At 35.2% G+C, this 25,084-nt stretch overlaps 1 protein-coding gene across 1 annotated transcript; it reads left to right on the forward strand.

The window, feature by feature from the left end:
• Window positions 1-18,815: 18,815 nt before the first annotated feature.
• LOC126705834 (serine carboxypeptidase-like 7) lies at window positions 18,816-23,655 on the forward strand. The gene is made up of 15 exons (XM_050405051.1): window positions 18,816-18,931; window positions 19,153-19,315; window positions 19,416-19,561; window positions 19,868-19,944; window positions 20,094-20,216; window positions 21,130-21,232; window positions 21,424-21,461; window positions 21,582-21,683; window positions 21,919-22,005; window positions 22,109-22,264; window positions 22,351-22,422; window positions 22,510-22,628; window positions 22,969-23,082; window positions 23,184-23,238; window positions 23,343-23,655. The coding sequence occupies exons 2-15, from the start codon at window positions 19,155-19,157 to the stop codon at window positions 23,424-23,426; spliced, it is 1,437 nt and encodes a 478-aa protein (XP_050261008.1). The 5' UTR covers window positions 18,816-18,931; window positions 19,153-19,154; the 3' UTR covers window positions 23,427-23,655.
• Window positions 23,656-25,084: the final 1,429 nt, after the last annotated feature.

The raw sequence follows: 25,084 nt of genomic DNA on the forward strand, positions 1-25,084 counted from the left end.
TAATTTAATTCCTTTCCCTACTCTCAGTTAAATATACACAGCCGGTAGTTTGGGCTTTAATATATAAAGCCCTTTCAATTTGCTTTACCGGCTTTTTTGTGGGCCATCATTTTTAAAGCCCACCCTATATTCCACAATTGGCTACTATCTTGATTTATGTTCCATATGCTATTTCTTATGGAATCAAAGATATAATGCTTATTAATATAAAAAGTTATGTAAAAACAGAGTATACAACTGGGGAAATATGAGCCATTAATTTCAAATGAGTCTACAAAATATTGATTTGGCCTTTATGGCCTATCACCCCTTTTTCTATACTTTAAGAAAAAAACAAACAAACAAACAAAACAAAATAAACTACAACCTATGGCCTATAATATGGCATGTTCACAAAAAAAAAAAAGAAGAGGATTGTAGTTTTGAAGGCAAGTAACATAAGGAGAACAAGGCTTGTAAGCATCCGAGTCTCTCCCTGAATTAGAGTCTTCTTGGAAATATCAGCCCTCTTTTCCTTTTTGAATATATATTAAAACAATATAGTTTGTTCTAAAAATTCTGTGCACAATCCATATGTTTATTTTTCTGTTCCTCCTTTTTGTTAATGCACTTAAAAGAAAACTAAATTTGTGAAAAAGAGGCTTTTGCACACACGAACAACACATAAACATATCAGTTAATCAAAATACAAAGCAAAGGTGTAAAATGGAACCTGTTGGTGATGAGTCACATCTTTTCACAATTTCTGTAAAGGCAGTTTTTTTGTTAACTAACTTGCCAGGGATCAAACATTTCCCCCTACTAACACGTGTTAATAATTTTCAAAAGATGTCTCACCTTTGAACAGCTCTTTTTAAAAGGAAAAGAATAATTGGCCAAGGTATAAAAGGAAAGAAACTGCTTTCCTATCCCCATTTTTCTCTTTTCCTTCTTATCTTCTTCTTTTCTGAACTCAAATCTTAGAATTTTTCACAAGCACAAAACTCATGGGTGTCAAAAGCAATTTGAGATCTAGTTCTTTAGAGGCCACAAAACCTTCAACCCCCAAAACCGATAGGCCATTGTTCGATAAGAGTTTTGATTGGAAGTCTGTTCCTTACTCTGCAAATCCCTCCTACACAGCATGTGGAGAGCCTGATGGTCTTCTAACTATGGATTTGGAGTTGAAGCATATCCCTCGGCTTGGCACTTATAGAGGAGATTTTGCTCCTACCACTTATGTGATCTTTAAATCTCACACTTCTGTTTCAAAAGGCTGGAGAAGTTGGTGTTTAAGAGTGCTGACACACCCTCCTTTCATGGATATCTTATAGATAGTGCACACTGTATTGGTGTTTTCTAGCCTGGACATCAGCAAGGATAGTGAAAGCCTCGTCTCTCTCTTTCTTGTATTGATGGAATTCTACTACCCACACTTTCTTTACAGGGTGTCAGGAAGTCTCTCTCTCTCTTGAGGATGTTTATGAGATATTAAGACTCCACCTGTTTGGTGATGGAGTGGTAGCTAACATTTCCTTATCTCTTGGTGAGGCCAAAGCTGTAAAGTTCCTTGAAGATGCAGTAAAGAAAACTTTAAAGAAACTAGTTCTGAAGGCAGCGAGGAAAAGGAAAACCCCTAGTGAGGAAGTGCCAAAAAACACTAGTGTTGGTGGTGACAAAAGTTCCAAGGCCAACTTTTAGGGATGAATTAGATACTTCTAGAGGGAGTATGCTGATGGCATGGATGAAGAAGCCAGCTCAGATTCTTTAAAGAAGGGCACAGACTTCGTTGTGAGAGAAGGTAATTCTAACCCTTATGAACTCGAGGCTTTTGTTAATTTCTTACTATCCCATCATTTATTTGAACGATATCCCCATGAAAAGATCCTAGGTAGACATTTCCCTATAATTGTCAAGTTGGCCAAAGGATATTCTTTCCCCTTTGCCCCTTATTTCTTAGGAACTCTGTATTCTCATTTAGATTGTTTCACCCTTGACTTACAACGCTCTTAGGGTAGATTCCAAGTAGAAACATTTGTGCTTGTAGCATCCTTACAAATCTGGCTGGGGGAGCACTTTAAAAATTATGCTCCTGTCCCCAAAATTTTAAGTTCCTTGAAGACCAGTTTGCCATCATCCCAAGGATTACCACAATCATGGGGTTGGAATAAGGTTGTGGTATCTCCTAATAGCTTCCTTTGCAAGGTCTTGGATGGCCCTACTGATTGGACAGCTAGACCTTATTCCCCCCTTGAGAGTGGACTTCCATCTTTATTCCATTCCTTGAAAAATGAAACTATTTCTTGTTATAGAGATGCTCCTTGGTTTGCAAATGAGCTTTCTTTTTTTGCTTGTGCCTTTACTTCCTTCTTTAGGCACATTTTGAGGATGACTTTGAAACCCAAGCCTACAACCTCAAAGATTTGCTCGCCAATTGGTTTTGACCAAGGCGTACTAGAGCATTTCTCCACTACAACTCCACCTGCTATAATGGCATCATTAGTTTTCAAGAGTAGGAATCTCATTAAGGTGTTGGTGCCTAGTTCTAAAGTTCCTCTTGCCCCCCCATCTAGAGTTGGATTACCTGCACCCAGGTTTAAAGCATGGTGGTCTGGTATTAGGAAGCGTGTCAGGAATTTTGGAGAGAGTGAGTCTCAACGTGTGGAGATTCCACCTATCTTCCAAGGTGATTTGGCTTTGAAACTCTCTGCCAAAGCCAAACCTTCAATGAGCAAAAGAAAAGGGAAGAACGTCAAGGTTCCTGCTGTAAAGAAACCAAGAGTATGTACTTTCCTTCGTTATCTTATTTTTTTGTAAAGTTTTTCTTGATCAATGGTGTATGTGGCTTTCTTTTCTTCTTTCTCTTTTGACCTTTAACAAGTTAAAGAAGTTGTTCCTCATACTCAAACCAAAGCAAAAGCCACTCCTTTGGCACAACATGCCTTTGTATAGGAAATGGTTTCTAAGGAGGAAACAAGATCTGATGCTGAAAGAGGGGGATTCTAATTAGGTGTACACTAATAATCCCCAAGACAAAAAGGATTTTACAGAAGTAACTTCCAAAGATCAAGAAAGTAAAAGAACCTAGGCAGACCCCAATCTATTGTGCTTATTGCTTTCTTCCCCTTTGAAAGTAGTGTGTTCCAAACTGTTTTTAAAGTATCCTGAGATAATGGAAGATACTGACAAGTAGATACTACCTTTTAGGAGCTTTATGTTGGAGCAAATTGGGTTTGTCGTATTCCAACTGCAGTCTAAAGGTAAAGAGGATAGTCTGACTCTTTCATTTGATGAATTCCATTCCACACTAGGTGATGCTGAGAGCATGGGTTTCAATGTCAAGTGGCTAAAGAGCCATGTCATCACATTGAAGGACCTAAAGAAGGCAAGGCCTTCTATTTATGCTTCTTTGTCCTCGCTTCAACAATTGAGAGCTAAAAGAACCTCTTGTATCAACAAAGCAAAGGAGACAAAAGTCGGCTATAGAGGCGCACAACACTTTATTCAGCCAGTTCTAGGAATCTATAGCCAAGCTTCAAGGGGATTTGTCATCCAAGCAGGAAGCTAGTTCTGCCTTTTAGACTCAACTAGAAGGTGTTGTAGCAGAACAAAGTTTTTTGGACAAGGAAATTGAAAAGTTAGAAGGCGAGTTAGGTGCTCTAAGCCATCCAAAATTTTCTCTTGAGAATATTAGTACTCTTACAGACATTATTTAATTTTCAAGTTTGTAATATTTTATGGTCATAAGAGACCCAACTATTATGAACTCTATTATGTTTTTATTCAGTTAGGATATTGAACTTTGCATACATATCATGAATAGTGAAAGACGAAGTAATTGAATGGAAATGGTCTTATTTATAGTAGTATAAATAATGTGGAATAGAAAGTATTAGCTTAAAAATTTAATCATAGTACTTCTTAAGGTGAGCTCCGTTAATGGGGCTATACACTTTTGTACCTACCTGATATTTCAACCAATAATGTCCTATTTGGTATGCTTCTTCAACAATGTAAGGTCCTTCCCATTTTGATGAAAACTTGTGTGTGATGGTTCCAGCCACATCTTATACACAGGGGGTTGTTTTCCAAACAAGTTCTCCCACTTGAAACTTTCTTTCTTTAACTTGGCCTTCATGCCTCACCTTCATACTTGCCTGGTGAAGGTAGTTATGAGAGGCAGTGTTGTTGCGCTTTTCTTCAACAATCTCTAAGATGGCTTCTCTAGGTATCTCTGCTATCTTTGCTAACTTCACTACTGGCCGCACTAAATCTATTAGGATGACAACTTACATGCCATAAACTAAGGAAAAGGGTGAGGCTCCTGTAGCTTGGGACTTGGTTGTTCTGTAAACCCACTAAGCTGTAGGAAGTTCCTCTCTCCATCATTTTCCATTCTCCTTAGTCATCTTTCCCAATATCTTTAGCAACCTTTTGTTGAAGGCCTCAACCTACCATTTCCCTTGGGATAATAAGGTGTTGATGTCATGTGAGTTATGGAATACTATTATGTTAAATGACGCACATCCTTGTTTAAGAATGTTGTGCCATTATTAGAAATGAATATTTTTGGTACCCCAAAATGACATATTATATTTTCCCTTAAAAGTATGGCCACAACTTCCACCCACTTGTTAAATAGCTCAGTGGCTACTAAGATCCATATGCATCCTTCAAAAGGGGGATTTATGGGACCTATGAAATCCAGCCCCTAGTTGTGGAAAGGATATGGAGCCATAGTTAGGTAGAGACTTTGGTGGCTAATATGTATCTCATCTCCTCGCCTATAACATTCTTGACACTTCTTAGTGAAATCCTGAGTATCTCCTTGCATGGTAGGCCAGTAGTATGCTTGGTGCAAAGCCATTTGCCATAACTTTCTGCCGCGAGGGTGTCCTACTAGCTGCGCCTCATGCAAATCCAAGAGAATACCCTTTTGTTAGGATATGTGTCCTTTAAATCCTATTGTATGACATAGTTAGGTAGAGACTTTGGTGGCTAATATGTATCTCATCTCCTCGCCTATAACATTCTTGACACTTCTTAGTGAAATCCTGAGTATCTCTTTGCATGGTAGGCCAGTAGTATGCTTGGTGCAAAGCCATTTGCCATAACTTTCTACCGCGAGGGTGTCCTACTAGCTCCGCCTCATGCAAATCCAAGAGAATACCCTTTTGTTAGGATATGTGTCCTTTAAATCCTATTGTATGACATTATGTTGTGATTAATAAATTTGTTTTATTATTATCTAAAATAATGGTAACATGAATATTTGGACATTATCATATAATCCATGAGATGCATAGTATGTGATTTATTCACAGAAGATATAAATCACAAATTCTTTATAAACTAAGAATTTTAGTTCGTAGTCGGTGATGAAATTGGGCATTTCATCTGTGAAGACTATAACTTATCAACTAAGATGATTTGTCTTGATCATGAAAGTCGAGACTTTTAGTTGATATGTTTTAAGTGTTAAGACATATTGAACTAGATCACTGTGAGATTTATTATTTTACTGACGATTGTCAAATGAATAATAAATTTCACGACTTCTATTTACACGAACTCTTAATCCTGAGAGACTAATGAACCTGATCATGAAGTGTAGGTTGCTTTGATATATTAAGAGTGAGATCTAGAGTCACGATCAAAATCTCAGTATGTTGGGCAGCCACATTTAATGTTGAAGGAACATATATTCTCAAGATGGAATTCATAATCTCTTAACGGAAATATAAAATATTCTCTTGAGATAAGTTTAATGGGTTTGGTTATTCAGAGTGTTAGATCTAACCATTTTAGTAAGAAGTTACTAAAGTATATGATGAATAACTTAAAGAATTAAACCGGATACTCAAGGATTAAGATGTAATAATCTTCAAAGTGACAGTTAGCATTCTTGACTTTGTATTACTACGAATAATTTTATGAAAGGCTTGAATGTATAATAAAGTCTTGGTATATAATTTATTAATAAGGCCTAGAGTGCAATTATATTTATATAGTGATATTAAATATAATTAATGGTAATTTTGAGTTTGTCAAGAGTTGACAGAAAGGCCCAAAACCCATCGAAACTAGAGTCTTATTTGTCCCTTTTAGTCCCATTCCAAGCCATATACTAAAGCCCAATTGGAATGGCCCAAAAGGTTAGTCCAATTAGATAATCAGTTATATATAAAGAGAGAAACATACAGAATTTTATATTAAATGAAATGGTGTGTATGTGAGTGTGGGCCACTCTTTTATTCTCCATTGAACACATACATATAAATTGATTGAGAGACCACACTTCTTGAGTATAAAAGGAATTAGAGTGAAGATTAAAAGTGTTCCAAAGTACTTCTAATCTTTGGTTTTGAATTTCACTACACCAAGGAATGCTCTCTTATTCTTAAATTCTGAAATTTACATAGTACATGTTATCAATTGCGAATAAAATAGATCCGTTAATTTTCCACTGCGTATGATTTTTATGCGATACAAACCATGTTTTTTCCAACACCTTTATCTCCTTGTTGGAAATGAATAGTATCCATTTCCCTTGGAAGCTTCTCTTGAACAACTTTCCATCCACCACCTTGAATCTTGTTGCATATTTCTTCAGCTTTTTCTTTTTCAACCGATCAGCAGGCAGTACACCTTTTAAAAGGTACCTTAAGTATGAATCCTACCAATCTTCTTCTTGTACTTCGCCATTTAACACTTCTGCTTGATCTGGGGGTTTAATAGAACAAGTCTTGCAGTCTCTTTCCTCTTCCTTGGCATCATTGGTCATCTCTAACCAAAAGACCCCTGGCCTCTGCAATCTTCTGTATAGGCTAACATCCAGGTTTACCCTACAAATATTGTGGTGTAACCTATGCAGTTATGTTAGCCCTTCTTGCCTTGAGACACACTTCATTAGCAACCCTTCTACTCCTCTGAAAAACAAGTCCTAATTGATCTTGAGGAAGTCATTCACATTTGATGGCAAACTTGACTCAATGTCCCTACCTTGGATCATTGCCTTTAGTAAGGGCTCTCGCCAATCTTCTAGGAGGGAAAACCTGCCTTTAATCAGGCCGAGCTATTTCTTCACATGAAGTTTCATCTTCTCTTTCTTCAACACAGACTTGGTGACTAGGGTGGCCAGTGAATTAGCCAACTTGTTTTCATTCCAGTTAATCACTTTGCATTCTATGGAGGTGAAGTGTTTCATTAGTTCCTATGTTGTGGCCTTGTAGGTGGCCAAGCTAGGATTCTTCACCCCATAGTTTCATCAATCTACTTAATGACTAACTCAGAATCCCTAAATACTTTTAACTTTTTTATGCCAAGTCTCTTGGCAACCTTCAATCCCACTGCTAGGGCTTCATACTCTGCTTTATTATTTGAACAGGGGAAAGGCAACTTGTAGGCAAACGTGTGTTCTTCCCCTAGTGACTTCAACACCACTCCTATTCCCCCTCCTTGGAATGTAGATAAGTCATTGAAGTGCATAGACCATTCTTGCTCCTCTATCGCCAAAACTTCCTGTTGGGGAAGTGAGAAATCACTTGTCCCTAGGAAGTTGGCTAGCAAATCAGCCACTACTTGGCCCTTAATAGTAGATAGTCTTATGCACTCGATTACTCTTGGCCATCAACTGTATACGATGCCTTCGAAAGTAATGATTGAATTTTGACACAACAAAGCTAAGGATAGACATACCTTTTTAGCTGTGGAGTACCTCAACTCTGATCCCTTCATGAGCCTGCTAATATAGTACATTGGCTTCTCCACACCTCTCTGATCTTAGGCTAGCAATGCCCCCAACGATTGCTTCGTGTTGGCTATGTATAACAAAAGAGGCTTGTCAGGCGATAGAGCAACCATGATATGAGAATTTGCCAGAATAGATTGTATTTTCTTAAATGCCCTCTCAAATTAATCACACCACAAAAAAGTGATCCCTTTCTTGTTTTGTTCAACCAAAGGCTTTAAGATTTTAGCTAACCGTAGAATAAACCTTCTCAGGTAGGACATTTTTCCCATGAAGCTCCTTAACTCCTTAAGGTTGCTAGCAAGGTGAGTGCAGCTATTGCCTTAACTTTGGTGAGATCTAAATCAATCTCTCTTTGGTGGACAAGAAACCCTATGAACTTCCTTGAGGACACCCCAAAGGCACACTTCAAAGGATTCATCCTCAGGTTATTCTCCCTGCCTCTTTCAAAAACTTGTCTTAGGTGCAATAAATGATCAACTAGGTTCTTTGCTTTTACCACCAGATCATCGACATAATCCTCCACTTGCTTGTGTAACATGTTAGCAAAAATCAAGGTCATGGTTCTCTGATAGGTAGTACCAGCGTTCTTTAACCCAAAAGGCATTATATTGTAGTAATAATTCCCAAAGGATGTCCAGAAGGCAGTCTTTTGAGCATCTGCTGGCTCCATGAAGATCTGGTTGTAACCGCTATAACCATCCATAAAGGAGAAAAGTTCATGACTAGTAGATGTATCCACTAGAATGTCAATGTTGGGCAGTGGGAACTCATTTTTAGGACAGGCTTTGTTAAGATCAATAAAGTTCACACATATCCTTTTCTACCCAACTTTCTTCTTCATAGGAACTATGTTTGCTAACCATTTTGGAAACTTGATCTCCTCTATGAACCTTACTTTCAAGAGCTTGTCCACCTCAACCTTGATCTTTTTCTTCAACATCCAAGCGGTACTTCCTAGCTAGCTGCTTCATAGGCTTGGCCTTGGGATCAACATTAAGCTTGTATGTCACTAGTTGGACATTCTTGACAACGTCATTCATACAATCTTGGACGTTCTTGACAACGTCGTTCATACAATCAGCACTTCTCTCAAGGATTCTTCAGCTACACGCTCCCCTTTCAGCTGTCGGGTAAGGCTAAAGGGCTTAGGCCCACCATTCTCCCGACCCCCTTCCTTTGACCATTTGAACTCATATACCACCTTGCCATCAGGCTTGGTGATCCTCCTTATCTTAGGAGGTTTCTCGGGCTCCATAACTTCTCCATCATCTTCTTCCTCCCTTTCTAAGATAGTGGCATTGAAAGGAAGAATCTTATTTTCTCCTTTAGGCTCAAACTCTTGATACAAAACTGCCTTTGCATAATGGATTTCTACTCTGTCATCAGGCATTTTGGTAGCCTCAATGGTCATAAGTTTGCCTCTCCAAATAGCCTTTACACATTGGTGATATGTAAAAGTAGCAGCTTTGTGCACTTTGAGCCAAGGAAGGCCCAAAATAATGTGATATGAAGTATCACCATCCATTACATGCATGAGAGTATGTGCCCTAATGGGTCCTACCCATAAATCTAAGGACACATGTCCCAAAGTGCATTACTGCAACGCCCCTATCTCTGCCACTTGAAGTGGTTCTTGAATGATTCTTTTGCGCAAGATACATAAGGCATCCAAAGTTAGAAGGTGCAAGATATTGGTGGAAGCACCAGTATCCACTAAGGCCCTCTTGATTTTAGAGTCTCCCAAGAAAGTGATGACATACAAGGGCCTTTTGCCATCAACTGCTTGGTTGGCTAAGTTCTTAGTAGAGAAGGTCATCGATTCCCTAGTTTCCTAATATGCTACCTGCAATAAGCTTCCCTTAGAAGCAATCAATCCCTATCTTCTTTCCACCACTCAAGTCAAGGCCTGTGCTACCTCCCTTCTAGTTGATGGCCTGAGACCTATTCTCTCAAGAAAGGAATGAACTTTATTATCCTATTGGATTCTCAATTTCATTTCTTCATCTTGCAACTGTAGACATCGCATTTTGTACCCCATACAACTTGGGCCCTCATTCCCCAATAATGGTAAAATTCTAAAGCCCAAGGTTAGTTTTGGGCCCGATCAGATTATAAATTGACTTGAGGAAGGTTTTTATAAAAATATAACTCTTTTATGAATAAAATAAAGCTATTTTTTGGAAAATAAAGGCTACGAAAACCCTAGAGCTTCGTATGCATACACACATATGCATATGCAGGATTGATATATGCGTATGCACATATAGACCCATGTACGCAACTAGGATTCCAGAAGCTATGAAATGCAAGTTTTTTCTGCATTAAAGTTGAGATTTGGAATGAATCCCACATCGTCTGGGAGTCATTCCAAACCCCCATTTTTCAACTATATAAAGCCTTACATGGTATATTTCAAGAGGACACAGAAAATTTGAAGGGAAAAAACAAGATTCACTAGAAATAGTGAATCAAAGAGGAAGTTTTTCACAAAACATCATCAGGTCAATATTTTATGATTGGGGAATTTTTTGGCCTTGATCTTTGAGTTTTAAGATTACTAATCACTCTAATATTTGATTGTGAATAGATTTAACTGAGGGGAACAGTCAAAATCAAGTCTAGGAGCTTTTGTTTTGAGATAATGTTCTAAGTCTCTTTTTCTTTTCTTTGATTTGTTTTGATCTTCCTTTCCTTGTTTCTTTTGTTTATTTTGGTTATAATATGCTTGTTTAGTACAGGTTTACACAGTTTCCTAGTTTTAAAGCATGTTAGGTTGTTAGGTTGTTAGGTTGTTAGTTTCTTTAGTTTTTGTTTTTGCTCTATTTTCTGCATTTCTGTTTCTAGGTTAGGGTTTTAGGATGTGTCTGTGTGCGCATGCTTTTTGCATGCATACGCAGGTTCGAAGTATGCATACACAAATAACTGGGCTGCATACGCAGGCCTATCGATGCACACGCAAACTCATGCCCAGAAACCCTAATCTGAGTTTTTCTACTTTTGTTTCTTTATTTCTTTTACATAATATGCCTCTGTTTTGACTCTCTTTTATGTTTTTAAGTCTCTATTTCTCTGTTTGATTGTTTGTTTGTCTTTAACATGCTAGATAAGGGTTTCTCTTTAATGATTTTTTTTTTTTTTTTTTTTTTTTTTTGCCATGAACATGCATTCAAATGTCCATGCATTGATGCATAGGTGATGAGATGCAATAAGGTAAGTGAGGTAAGGTATGCATTCATATGAACATGCATTTATCTTGTGCTTTGGTGATGGATATGAATATCCCTGATTGAATGATATGTAGGGATATCTATCACATGTTTATTTGATCTTGCCATGCCTCTATTTCTTCCATAATTTACTTGCTGTCTTGGATGTAATGAGATAGGAACATGCTAGGGTTTATGATGATATGATGACATGATGACATGATATATGTATGTTAGGGTTTTGGAATGATTGATGTCATGTTAATTGTTAGATTTATGTCTCTGTGTGTGTGTAGAATGCAATGTTAAATATGCCTTTAATGAGATTAAGATGTAAGACACAATTAGTGGAAGCCAACCCACAGGTCAGGTGATTCTGGGTTCCTAACACCTTCCCAAAATCATACCTAAACTCCGAACACATATTTGGTAGTAAGATTAGTCCTTTCACATAACGATGCTATGTAAATAGTCCCTAAGCATATTCTAGGTGGCGACTCCATCTTTTCTCCACCCTAGTCCACTCAGCTAAGGCATACTCTCCTTTCTTAGGAGAAAACCACTGCGCCCATAGTAATGGCGGGGGTGCAGCACTACAATTAACCATGCTCCCAACCTCAACTTCCATAGGGTTCTCACAACCTATGAAAAAGGTCATTGCTACCTTGGGTCTGTGTATCCTTTGGTTTGTACACTTCCCATTCTCGATGACCAAATCACCCTTGACCACCTTTTCATGAAAGATGTTTCACAAAGTGTAGTAATCCATGGTATCGTGGTCACTCCTTTTGTGATACCTACAGTAAAGTGCACCTCGCTTTTCCTCCTCTGTTGTCTCACGTTTGCACTTGGGCAAGACCATCACACCATCCTACACCCAAGCTTCTAGGATGTTGTACAGGTCTTCTCCTATGATAGAAAAAGGGGGAGGAATACCACTTATTTCCCTTTTCCTGCCTTTAGTAACCTTCTTTGTCTCATCTACCATAGCTATTTCTGTCTTTTTGCTCTCTCACTTCCAAGATTGTGTAGGAGCACTCGTGGCTTGTGTAGTTAAGCTCTTGAAAGGTTGTCTCACCGACATGCTTGTTCTCCTGGATGCTTCCACTAGCCTTATGAAACTTGTTATTTGCAAGTTCTCCAAATAAGGGTGGTACTCATACAACATACTAGCAACGCAAATATCCACCAATCTTTGCTTCTTTCTAGGATCATAGCATATCAAAGAGAGGTCCTTGAACCTACAAATGTAGTCCAATAACCCCTCAGATATCCTATACCTTTCTCACTTCCAGTATACAAAGTAAAGGCTCGACCTTCTAGGGACTTGGAAAATTTCCTAAGTCTCAACTCATGGTCAAGAAAGTGAGCAATCAAAGCATCCACATACCTCCTAATAGGCTCTCTAGCATTCCCAATCATACCATTATACTTAGGAAAGATAGGAGGCGTGTAGTTAGCGGGATAGGGTTTCCTAGCCATCTCCTCAGGATAAGGGGGTCTCGTGTCAATGTAAGTAGAACTCTTCGCCTTTCTAGCCTCAAGTAAAACAGCTGTAACATCCTCCCTAGCTAGATAAGGAGATGCATGAGATCCCTCAGGTTGTGAAGGTGTTGTAGACACCTCATTTTGTACTTGATTAATAAACTTTAGTCCCCAGTCCCAATGATGAGCTTGACATGTCTACGAAAGGTAATTGAGGTTGTTTTGATAGTTTGGAAGTAATCACAACTCAAAAGTGCTCAAATCACTCTGAAAACGATATTGAAAAATGACCTATATTCACTGTTTTGGCCATAACTTTTGATCCATAAAGAATTTTTGAGTGAGGTTTATTTCATTGGAAATTAGACATCTTGGGCTTCAATTTGAATATATATTTTTCCTAATTTTGAATGATATTGAGTGAATTATGGCCATTTGAAGTTAGGTTATCAGAGTTGTCGAAATTAGGGTTTCTGGGGATGCATATGCGCGGGGAGTATGCATGCATACGCAACCCTAAACCTGCGTACACAGGCTGCTTTCTAGAGGTCCAAAAATTCATGTTTTAGGGCCCAAAGCCTCTCTCTTTGATGGGGCCCGGCCCCTAAACCCTTTGGAATGTCCAAAACCCTAAAAATAAGCCTGAAAACTCTAGTTTAAACCTATAAATATATCCTTATGCCCCCAAACTCAAACCCTAGCAAGAGAGAGTTGATTTTTCACCTAAACTTCCCCAAAACACTTTTCTAACTTTGATTTTTTGCACACACAGCCACCATGAACGTTTTTTGGTTCTTAAAAACCTCTTTTTAGTAGCCTTAAGGCCGAAACTACTTTTTAAATCCTTTCAAAACCTTTTTCAAAACAATCTTCTCAAGAACTTTTTTTTTTTTTTTTTTTTTTTGAGTTGTGATCACTTATGAACTGTTGAAATAATTTGATTCCTTTGATTGCCATTTGATCTTGTTGTGTAGGCACTGAGGGGCCGGTTAAACATCAATCAAGTTTGTGTTCCATAGCAAGGTGAGTCTCTTTTCATGGCTTTTCCTTGATTTGGATCTTTTATAACTTGTGTTCTTATTGTTTTTATTTGATTTATTTGTTATGCATGCTTAGAAATATGTTTCACTTTGTTTAATTTTGTTTTGTTGTGTCTTTTCATGTTTTTATTGGAGGGTTGAATGATTTGATATATTGATGAAGAACAAGACTTAGGTATAGTACTTAGGTGCTGTTCCTTAGGTTCCCTTTTAAGATTCTGCCTTGTGGATTTTTTCTCATGGGAAGGAAGTGTAATTTCTAATTAAGTAGCCGCATAGCTAAATCTTAAAATGGGAACCTAAGGAACAGCACCTAAGGTATTGTACCTAAGTTTTGTCCATTGATGAATATGTTTTGATGTGTTAAGTGTTTCTTTTATTTGTTGTTAGAACCAATGCATGTTTAGGAGTAGATTTTTTTTTAATCTTTGATATATTTATTTTAATTTAGGTTGTTTAGATTTATATTAGAAGCATGTTAGGATGTTAGGTTTATCATTTTGAAGCTCTAATTTAGTTTCTATGTTGCTAGGCTTTCTAGGCTGAAACCCACATGCGCATAATCTTGGCTGCATACGCAGGCTTGATTATTCGCACGTGGGCTTGTTCATGTGTGCGCTTGATCTTGCCCAAAAACCCTAATTTTTTTTATTTCATTTCTAATTTCACATGCAATACTTCTGTCTTAGATCTTTTTTCATATATTTATGGATTTAATATTCTGTTTCACATGCTTGTTATTCATTTGCTTTTTCACATGTTTAAATTAGGGTTTGTTTTAAGTTTTCTTGTTTTGAGGCCATGAACACGCATTCACATGTTCAGGTGCAAATCTCACTCTTCCCAAAGGTGGTCATGCCATTGGCACGAGCCAAAGATCGTCTTCTTCAGCCAACATTTCCCTTCCTTTGCTCACATCTATTCCACGTGTAGGGTCTAGACCTAGCCACGTCAACATTCTCACGTGCCTTGGTTCGTGTAATGTGCACATTTTATGTCCCACCAATCACAACTTGCCATGTATTTGTTTAAATTTCCTTATAAAATAACCAAAGTTTAAAATGAAAAAAAATAAATACATGACAAGTTGTGATTGGTAGAACATAAAGTTGAACACAAAATGTGGTACAGATGATTTGTATTCCTACATTTCCATTAGTGTTCAAATTAATTTTTTTTAACTGTTAGTATAGTTTAATTTAGCAAAAAAATTAACTTCAACTAAAATTTATTATCTTGTTAATTGTTAATATTTAATTTGGGTAAAAATTCTACAAATTAAAATTATACTCAAATTAAAATTCTATTACCAAAATTTCAAAGAAATTTTAAACTAAGTTTTAAGAAATTTAAAAATCTACTTCAACAAAATTTCTATTACTTGGTTCAGCAATAGTCTATTTCCATGGGTAGAAGGGGATGAATTTACTATATTAAAGAGATATTACAATGTTAACTCACTCATAGGAGCACTCACAAATAACAATGATGGTGTAGAGGCACTTTCACATAACCTAAAACTCCCAACACATCCAAATAATGATCAAGTACAAAAAAACAAATAACAAAATCTCTTTAGGGCTCTCTCAAAGTAATCCAAAGTCTCTCCTCAAGTGGAGGACCTTTAGGCCAAAGCCATCAAACCCTTTGCGATATTGTCTATTTATAAAACTACAATACATATTTCTTGGTAGACAAGAAATACTTTTATTGGTAGACAATGAATTTTTTTTCTTGGTAGACAAGGAATAAATTTCTTGGTGGATAAGAAATATATTTTCCTTCACACCAAGAAAATCCAAACTAAATCAAATTACAGAGACAAGTGGCATTAATCTAAGGGAGTTATGAGATAATGGGCAGTTACCTTAAGGAGGACACGAGCAATAGTTGCCTCAGGGTGTTTTTGAGAGTTTTCCAAGTCCTGCCAGCAGCAAGACACTTAGCAATGGGAGAAAACTGGATAGCAGCCCATGGAAAGAAGAACTAGGCATAACCATTAAAGCCTCAAGTATATATAGAGATTGAGTTTACAAGAAAATGACATCATACACAATCAAGAACATGCCAAAACACTTCTGAGATCATATGTACTTAGATTCTTAGGATATCTAGTAGTTCTTTTGCAAGTCAAGTAATCCTTAGGATTTGTAGAAGATTTTATGCTTCTAAATTGGTTCCATTGTAATCATGATCTTGTTTATTCAAGTATTTACTATGTTTGATGCAATATTTAGTTATCTTTTTCGTGTCTAATATGATTTCCTGCTTACTTTGAATCAATTTGGTGCTGGAAGAAACACTTAGGATTTAATCTTTTGTAATTTCTCCAATCTAATTCACTTAGAGATGATTTTGCTCTGGTTTGTACACTTCAAGATGATTTACTTTGATCTGATTTTCTTCAAGATGGTACACTTTGAATATGTTTAGTTTGATTAGGCTTATTTCGAATCAAAGCAGTTGGAAACAATCAGTTCAATTACTTTGAATCAATAGTTGTAGTGATAACTTAGGCTTGATAATCTAGGCTCAATAGTTCAACTAAGTCATTTAGAAATTTAGTTATCCAGGATTTCTTATTCTTATCGTTAACTCACGTATTTCCCAAAAAGTCCTCTTAAGTGAGACATTTCCAAACCCTAAACCCTAATCTATGAAGTTAGATTTTCACCAAAAACTAGTCACAATATTTGAAGTTTTACTTCTAGCAAAACCTGAAAACATTAATAAGTGACCAAGGTTAATTCATTTAATATTCTGCTTTTGTTTATGATTTTCCTAGTGCCTTAATGGATGTAAGTCCTTGTTTCATTATAGTTTAATTCATTGCAAGTTCATTGGTACAGTTTTAATCATCAATGGTAGTTATTTTTTTATTTTATACTAGCAGATCATTGATGGTAGTTTATTTACATTAGTTTTAGCATCGAAATATTAAAGACTTGGATTTATATGTTATAGAAATTGACCTTAGCTTAGTAATGCATTACATGGCACCTGTAATTTGCCTTATTATTATTATTATTATTATTTAATTTGATAATTTGGGATGGAAATTTAAATTTAAATGTCTTTATTAAAAACACCAAAATGCACAAACCAATTGAGTTACAACATTCTTCACATTCGATAATTATCATTGCTATCGAAATTGCTCTTCGAACTTTGTCAGAGGTAAATCTAGACCTACAACCCTTAAAATGAATTCAAAATAACCCATCACCATCCAACTCTGTAATACAACATCAAAATTCAACTCTCATAAAGGTTAGACTGCGATATGGCAACAATTTCACATAAACAATCACTTAAAAACCACATAAAAAAGAAAAAAAGAAAAAGAAAAAAGAAGTGGCTCCAAGATATGTTTACGAGAGATAGAGAAAGATATTACATTTGATAGCACTAGGGGTGTAGCTAGAAACTTTTGTTAGGAAGATCAACTTATGATACTAATTTGTTAGCCTATACAAACTTTCATAAACATGCACAAACACATACATACATATAACTTAGTATCCTTCATAGTAAATTCTTAAAGTTTTCATTTTTTATTTAAGTTACCAAATTGTCTACCAAAGTGAGTAAAAAAAATTCAATTGAACTAATGAAGTATTCAAAAACATGATTGATCCAAAAATTTAACAGCATAAGAACACATTTTACAATAAAAAATGAATGTGAGGAAAAAAAATATATATTCTTTATAACTACTAAATCAATTGGACAATTTTTTAAGAGCATTATTAAAATAGCTTAAATATTTGGAAAGACCAAATCTCATTTTTGTGAGCTAATAATTAAAATGTTAAATATTTATATATAGTATTAAAAAAATTTTAAAATTTTGTTTTTGGGGGGCGGGGGGGAACAGTCAGGGACATGGGGCAATCTACCATCATATTTCCATTCTACCCTTCAGGCTTCGGACATTTAGTTGGGAAAGGAAGCAGTTCATGCACGTGACTCGAAGTCTGGAACTGGAAGGTGAACCAGTGACAGAGGACCATGGTATCTAATTTTTTTGGACAAACCCATAGAGATAGGACTGGAAGGTCTATCATGCTTTTTTTGGACAGATTTGACCTCATGTCATGTTGTGTGACACATATGTTGCTGTTTTGTCAGATGATTATGGTCCAGTACATGACTACATATTTTAGGAGTAAAAATAAGGCTATAAGCTAATTAAAACTTAAATTGTTACTGAAGTGTAAACCTATAATTACTTTTTCATTATAGTTTAGAAAAACTTTAAAGTTGAGCTGGTAATTTTTTATTGGTTCTCTTATTTAAGTTTATTACTAACATTATTTTTTTACTTATTTATAACAACTTGTCGGATAGATAGAATTTGGAGGTTTCCTTTTTCATTTTTTTACTGAAAAAAAATATATCATGGAACAAAAGAACAAAAAGGGCCACTCATAGGTCAACTTGGAGATTTGAAGTGTTTTTTTCTGAGCATAAATTATGGTAAAATGGCATAAATGTCAAATATTGCCTAATTAACCCCAAAAAATTACTCACATCAACCTATATATATATATATATATATATTTTTTTTTTTTTTTGGAGGGAAACATCAACCTATATATTTATTGTGCAAAATATATTATTACTACATTATTTGTGCCAATATACACAAGTGTTGTTGTGCATTTCAAAAATAATTTTAAAAAATCAAGAAAAATTAATATTTTAATGAATTAGAATTTAGAACAAATAATCTAATATAGGTATTTTAAAAGAATGATTAAGTAAAATAAATAAAATAAATAAAAGTTTTTATACTAAAATATATAAGAATTTTTGCACAAGTTGATATGCACGCCAGAAAGAGTCTAATAGACTTCTCTCAATTACGTGGTTCTTTGGCTAATCCCTCCTATTAAGGGTCCGTTTGAATACAACTTATTTTTGCTGAAACTAAAAACTGAAAACACTATAGCAAAATAATTTTTAAATGTGTGAATAGTACTGTGGGATCCATTTTTAATTTTTAAATGCATGAACAATGTTGCTACAGTGTGGGATCCATTTTTAATATTTTTAAATGCACGAACAGTGCTGCTACAGTGCATGAACAGTGATAATTGTCTCTTGTACAGTAAATCCATGTGATTTTACTATTCATGTGCTGAAGAAAAAAAAAAAAGTGAAATGGAAAACATAGACGCACAATAATCTCTATCCAAACCGGCACTAAGAGAACAATAAATTGGAGTATTATATTATATAATATAAAATTATGAACTTTAATATTTACAATTACATGAAAACCTTTAATATATATATAGATATATATGCACACTCTAGGACGAAGTCATAACATAAAATAAATATATTATATAATAAATTAATTAATTGTTTATTCAAAATCTCATTCTCTCCGTAATATAAATTTGTTTAGTTTCACAAGTTTTATGGTCGAAAAAAGTCACCCTTCATCAAGTTCCAAAGAGGTAACATCTATTTCTTCAGCTTGGATATCGGCTATGGAAGCATCACAAAACTACTAACTGAATGTGTCTGAATTTCAATAAATGAGTCACATCTCCTTTATTTTTGTCTTGCACATATGTCTTTAAATTTTAGGAATTTAACTCAAGAAACTTGAAAAGAATGATCTCTATTATTCTTCTGACATATACTTTTTCTTATGACGTGAATGGATAACTTTTAGGCATGGCAGCACAGCAGCAGAAGTTTGAAAGTAGGTTCAGCTCCACTGTCATCACCTTGCTCTGGCTGCTTGCATTTTCTATGTTGTGCATGGTCCCGTCCCAGTCAATTGTCGAGACTCTACCTGGCTTTCCTGGTAAACTTCCATTCAAACTTGAAACAGGGTAAGTCATATTGAAATGCCATCTTTCCTCTCTATCTAGCTCTCTCTCTCTCTCTCTCTCTGTTTTATATATGCTTGGATTTATATGTTTTGCTTCTCAGATATGTGGGGGTGGGTGAAGCAGATGATGTGCAACTATTTTACTACTTCATTGAATCTGAGAGGAATCCCAGGAAGGACCCTCTGCTGCTTTGGCTTACTGGAGGCCTTGGTTGTTCTGGCTTCTCGGGACTGGTTTATGAAATTGGTTTGACTTCTCAGTTCTCACTCCTTGTTTTTTCTTATTCCTTATGGTATTAAGCTACTATTAGCCTACTTCTATGGCATATAATTCTAAAATGCTCTCTCACCCTCACTACTTGATGTGGGATTATGTTCATTGACAGTGTCTAATTGTTTTTTTTTTTTCTTTTTTTTGAGAATCAGTGTCTAATTGAATAACAATGTTTATAACCTTCATATAAAGTAACTTAATCAGCAAAAAAAAAAAAAAATTTGTAAACTGCAGACTATTTTTTTTTTTTTGTTGCTGATAATTTGCACTGTAATGTAGGTCCACTGTCATTTAATTACGAAAATTTCGATGGGAATGAACCAACATTCCAATTGAACCAATATTCATGGACAAAGGTATGTCATCATATACTCCTATATTTTTTTTTGGGAGTGGGGGGGGGGGGGGGGGGGGCATCGGTTTTTATGCAATGTAAGTGGTGATTTCAATTGTAAAGACTTCTTCGGCTCCACTTCAACCATAGTAATTATTGATTTATTTCCAGGTTGCTAGCATTATATTTTTGGATGCTCCTGTTGGCACAGGATTCTCCTATTCAAGAACCTCCCAAGGTTACAATATGACAGATACATTATCAGCAGCACAAACCTATGAATTCTTGAGGAAGGTGAGTGAAATTCTACAAAATAATGAAAATTTTTCGTTTTGCTCACCTTTCTTTATAATCAAACGGGAAATTTTCTAGCAAATGGAAAATAAATTTTTAAGATTACCCAGGCAGGTTTTATTATGACAATTACTCTACTTTTGTTTAGATATGGCAAAACGGATCAGAATTTTCTAACCTAACCCAACTCGACCCGAAAAATACATGATTGGAACCCGATTTTTTTTTACCTGAAGCAAAAATGGGTTGACATGTGATCCGACCCGTATTTTTTTGCGGGTCAACCCGTGACCCGACCTAAACCCGAACCCGAACCATTTTTTAAAACTTTTTTTATTTGGTAAAAAATAAAATAAAATTAAGACAATATTGATTTAATTGTTTTTTGTGAGTTTTAAGGAAACAATTGAGACATTTACATAACTATATGCAAATTAATTGAAAAATTAATGATTGAACATTCTGTAATGAGTAAAGATTTTTAGATATCAAATAACAAAATACATGCTAAGATAATCTAATTACAATACAGTTAAAAATATAGATTTAAAATTATAGATATGTGTGAGAAACATTCACAAATGTGAAAATAGTAAAGCCAAAAATCAAAATGAATGCTTAGACCTATTTTTTAACAATTTATGTCCAAAATAAACGATTTTTCAAAATAAATTATGATATTTCCTAGAGTATGCGCTGCTTAACAATGATATGATATTCATAAAAGAGATCATGTATGAATAAGTAAACAATCAAACTTTACTATATATCTCAAATTGAAATCGAGCGTCAATTACAATTGACAATAGATTATAAAATTAATTTTCAAAATTGTAAATTTCTTTTATATATATATATATATATATTTGAGGGGGAAAAGCACATACTTGCTAATACATTTGATTTGACACAGTGGCTATTGGATCACCCAAAATTCTTGACAAATGTACTCTATGTTGGTGGCGATTCATATTCAGGAATTACTGTTCCAATCGTCGTTCAAGAAATACATAATGGTAATTTGTGATGACTTATGATAACCCAATTTTGGCATCAAATCGAATCCAATTCGGTTACCGAGAAAGCATAGGACGAGTGGTTTACTTCAAAACAATCAGAGTTAACACTTTTTTCTTATTTGCATCCATTTCCCCTTTCTATTATCATAAAGGTCAGTTTAATTTTAATCTATCTTACATTCTTGCAGGTAACGCTGTTGGAAATGTGCCATTCATGAAGCTAAATGTAAACAATTTTAATCACACAACTTGGATCACAAGAGCTAGTTCTATCTTATTCATTTAAATGTCTTCTGGATTTTGGTTTCTACTAGCAAATAAATCAAGATGTTTAAATTGAAAACAGGGATACTGTCTTGGCAACCCAGTTACAGATCGACGTAGTGATGTCAGTACACAAATTGAGTATGCTCATCGTGTGGCACTTATATCTGATGAACTCTACGAGGTAGTTCAATTCCCCCCAAAATGCAAAATTGGAGTTTCTTATGTTTATGTAACTGATGTGGTGGCAGATTGAAATGGTGTAAAATAAAAAAATAAAAACTTACCACTTCAGCAGAAGTTGGTATTGAAAAATGTTGTGTATGTTGCATTACTCATACTTGTATACCCTCCATCAAAGATAACATTAGACGATTAAGACTAACAAATAATCTAACAGCTCTGTCTTAAATTTCCAGTCAATCAAAGAAAGTTGTCATGGTGAGTATGTGAGGGTAGATCCAGAAAATGTGCAATGTCTGAAAGATATTCAAGCTTACACAGATGTAAGAAAAATCGCTACTTCTGTATATCCAAATTACATATGATATTCATCTTTCACTTTCAGTGTGACTGACTGACTGACTGACTGACTGACTGTGCTTGTAGTGCATTTCAAAACTTGATCCTGCCAACATTTTGGAACCAAATTGTCCTGTAATTTCCCCAAAATCAAAAGGAATAGGATGGGATCAAGCAATTTTTGAAGAAAACCCTATGGATATACTCCTTTCGTGGTCTCGAACTCCTACCTTATGGTGCAGGGTAAATTGCTTTTTCTCTATCTCATGTTAAAATGCATGACTAATTTTACATTACTGTCTAGTAAATTCCTAAAATTTATTTTGCAGGTTTATAATTATGTGCTCTCATACATTTGGGCTAATGATGAAAATGTACAAAATGCTCTTGGCATCCGGAAGGTACACTGATTGTACCATTACACTTTATAGTTAACAAAATCCAAAAACGAATGGATCACTTCATCATATTGTTATGATGACACGCAGGGAACAAAATTGAGCTGGTTTAGATGTAATAAGACTTTGTCCTACACATATGATGTTGTAAGTACCATTGAATATCATCGAAATCTCACAAATACTGCCTACCGATCTCTGATTTACAGGTGACAATGATGCACAACATCCCTTTCTCCTTTTATTTTTTCCCTATATTTTAAGCGTCTCGTTGAAATTATATCAAAGTTAAGCTTTTTGGTTCACTTATCTTCTTCTTCTTCTTCTTCTTCTTTCATTCTTTTTTCGAATGGTGAAAATATTCATTTGGACCATGACACAAAATGTTAAAGAGAAGCTAATAATATGTGTTATTCTCTTGTTGTTGAAAATTGAAATTCAAAAAGCCTGACATAATTTGTTAGAATGAGTCGAACATAATAATGTGAGCCTCATTATGTTCGACATTTTTTTTAACTCCTCATGCTAAGTATTTCTCCTCTCACACAGTGGAGACCAAGACCCAAGTGTTCCATATGTTGGCACCCAAGAATGGATCAGATCCCTCAATATGACTATCACAGATGATTGGCAGCCATGGTTTGTTGAGGGCCAAATTGCCGGGTTGGTATCTAAAATTTGGAATTAATATATCTTTAGCACTATTGTCAAATTTTATCTTTTTGCCTGTATGAAATAAAGCTACTTTTATTATTATGACACAGGTACACAAGGTTCTTTACGAAGAATTTATACCATATGACTTTTGCTACGGTTAAGGCATGAAAAATACGCCCTGATTATTTTTCTTCTCCATTAATGTTATGTTATGCAAGAATAATTAAAGTTGACCTTTTATTTTCCTATTCTAATTGTACATGTAGGGAGGGGGTCACACAGCTCCAGAGTACAAGCCTAGAGAGTGTTTTGCCATGGTGGATAGGTGGCTTTCCTACTATTCTCTCTGATCTAAAAAAGTTGTAGCTGCAAATCTTAGCAACAATTTGATATGTAAGCAGCCAGATGATGATAGAAATTGCAAGTATGGCCACTGTGATGATGAAAACAATTGGTGTTGTTTGTAATAAAAAGACTGAACCAACCAATAAGTATTGTCGTAAATTTTACTATATTTAGTAGGCACTTCAACTTTTAAAAATATAGGAATATTAAATTATGAAAGGCTTAAAGGTGAAATCTGACTCTAATGTAGGTGGTTATCTCATTATGCATTTGATTTTTAGTCAAAGGCATGGCCCTTTCACCATCCAAAAAAAAAAGTAACATCCTACTCACATAATTGTTAAAAGTTAAAATAGTACTCACTGACTTTGATCACTTCATACTGAAGTACTAGTATTTTCTTAATGTAACTTCTCTGTTTTTTGATCTCTTTGAATTTCAATTCCTAAAAATTTCTTATCAACACCAAAATCTTTCATCACAACCTCACCACTAAAAGTAGAGGGTCCTCGACATGTTTGTATCAATCAGGATCTTAGCTGCGATGAGCATCTCATCGACATACAGCAAAAAGAAGACATAACTATAACTATCTCATTGGAGAGCTTGTGAATTGTGATACACATAACTATCATACTCACTTCTAGACATAGAGTAATTGTGCCTAATATCATGCTAGTATCAAACTACATATACCACTGATTTGGACTAAACCATATAGTGATTTGTCAAAAAGCAAACATGGTCTTATTTTTCTTGAACCTCGAAATGCTCTAGCTAATGGATATAAACAGAGTACTCTGCCCTTAAAATAGAGTACCCTGTTATAGATGTAGCCTACATTGTTCCTACAATATATATACAAGGAATTTGATTTCAAACATTATAAATCGTCGAAACTTGAAAGGTGATCTAGTGGTTGAGGGTCATTACCAAAAACTACTCTCCACATGGGAATAAATATGAACATCCTCTAAACACCAAATTCCCTTTATGTAAGTATATTTAGCTCATTGGGCTTGGGCCCAATATCCAATACTTACAGTACAGTCATATTACTTGTACTTTATACAAAATGTGTCTATTAGCCTCTCTGTCTTTAAATAGAAAGTGTTCAAACCCATACTCCTCAATAACAATTAAGCCAACACCTATAACCCAATCTTATTTACTAGAACACTATTAAAATTCCCGCATGAGTTGCTCAGTTGGTGTGGAGTTGAATTTCCTTTCTTGTTTTATTAATCTCTCTTTTTCTTTTTCTTTTTTTTTTTTCTTTTTTTTTTTTTTTTTTTTTTGAGGATAAACAGCAGTACTAATCTTTCTAATTTAAGTATGTAAATTGTGTCAATTGGAGAGGGAAATCCTTTAGAAAGCAATTCCCCCCAAAAGTTTTTGAGGAAACTGGTCCAAAATTATATCACAATGGTAAAGAGGTGCTCTGCCTAATCCATAGACTAGAGTCCCAGTTCAAGAAAAGCCTAGATTGTTCTGGGTGGAAACTACCTTTTCCAATTCTTTTGAAGTTCTGATTTTTTTTAGCTATAATTTTCCTCAGTCCCCAAGTCAATTTTGAGTTCTAGATTCATAGTGGCATCCCATTAGGGACGAGCAATGTACGCTAGTGGTCGTACGATTTCTTCCTTGAGGAGACGATTTTCAT

This window comes from Quercus robur, chromosome 11 (assembly GCF_932294415.1).
Source record: "Quercus robur chromosome 11, dhQueRobu3.1, whole genome shotgun sequence".
NCBI classification, from domain to species: Eukaryota; Viridiplantae; Streptophyta; class Magnoliopsida; order Fagales; family Fagaceae; genus Quercus; species Quercus robur.

Excerpts from the sequence above, each read along its gene's own strand:
- LOC126705834 (XM_050405051.1), top strand. The coding sequence starts at position 19,155 with ATGGCAGCACAGCAGCAGAAGTTTGAAAGTAGGTTCAGCTCCACTGTC. Across the intron at positions 21,233-21,423 it reads CGTTCAAGAAATACATAATG|GTAACGCTGTTGGAAATGTG; the intron begins GTAATTTGTGAT and ends ACATTCTTGCAG. Across the intron at positions 23,083-23,183 it reads GTTGAGGGCCAAATTGCCGG|GTACACAAGGTTCTTTACGA; the intron begins GTTGGTATCTAA and ends ATTATGACACAG.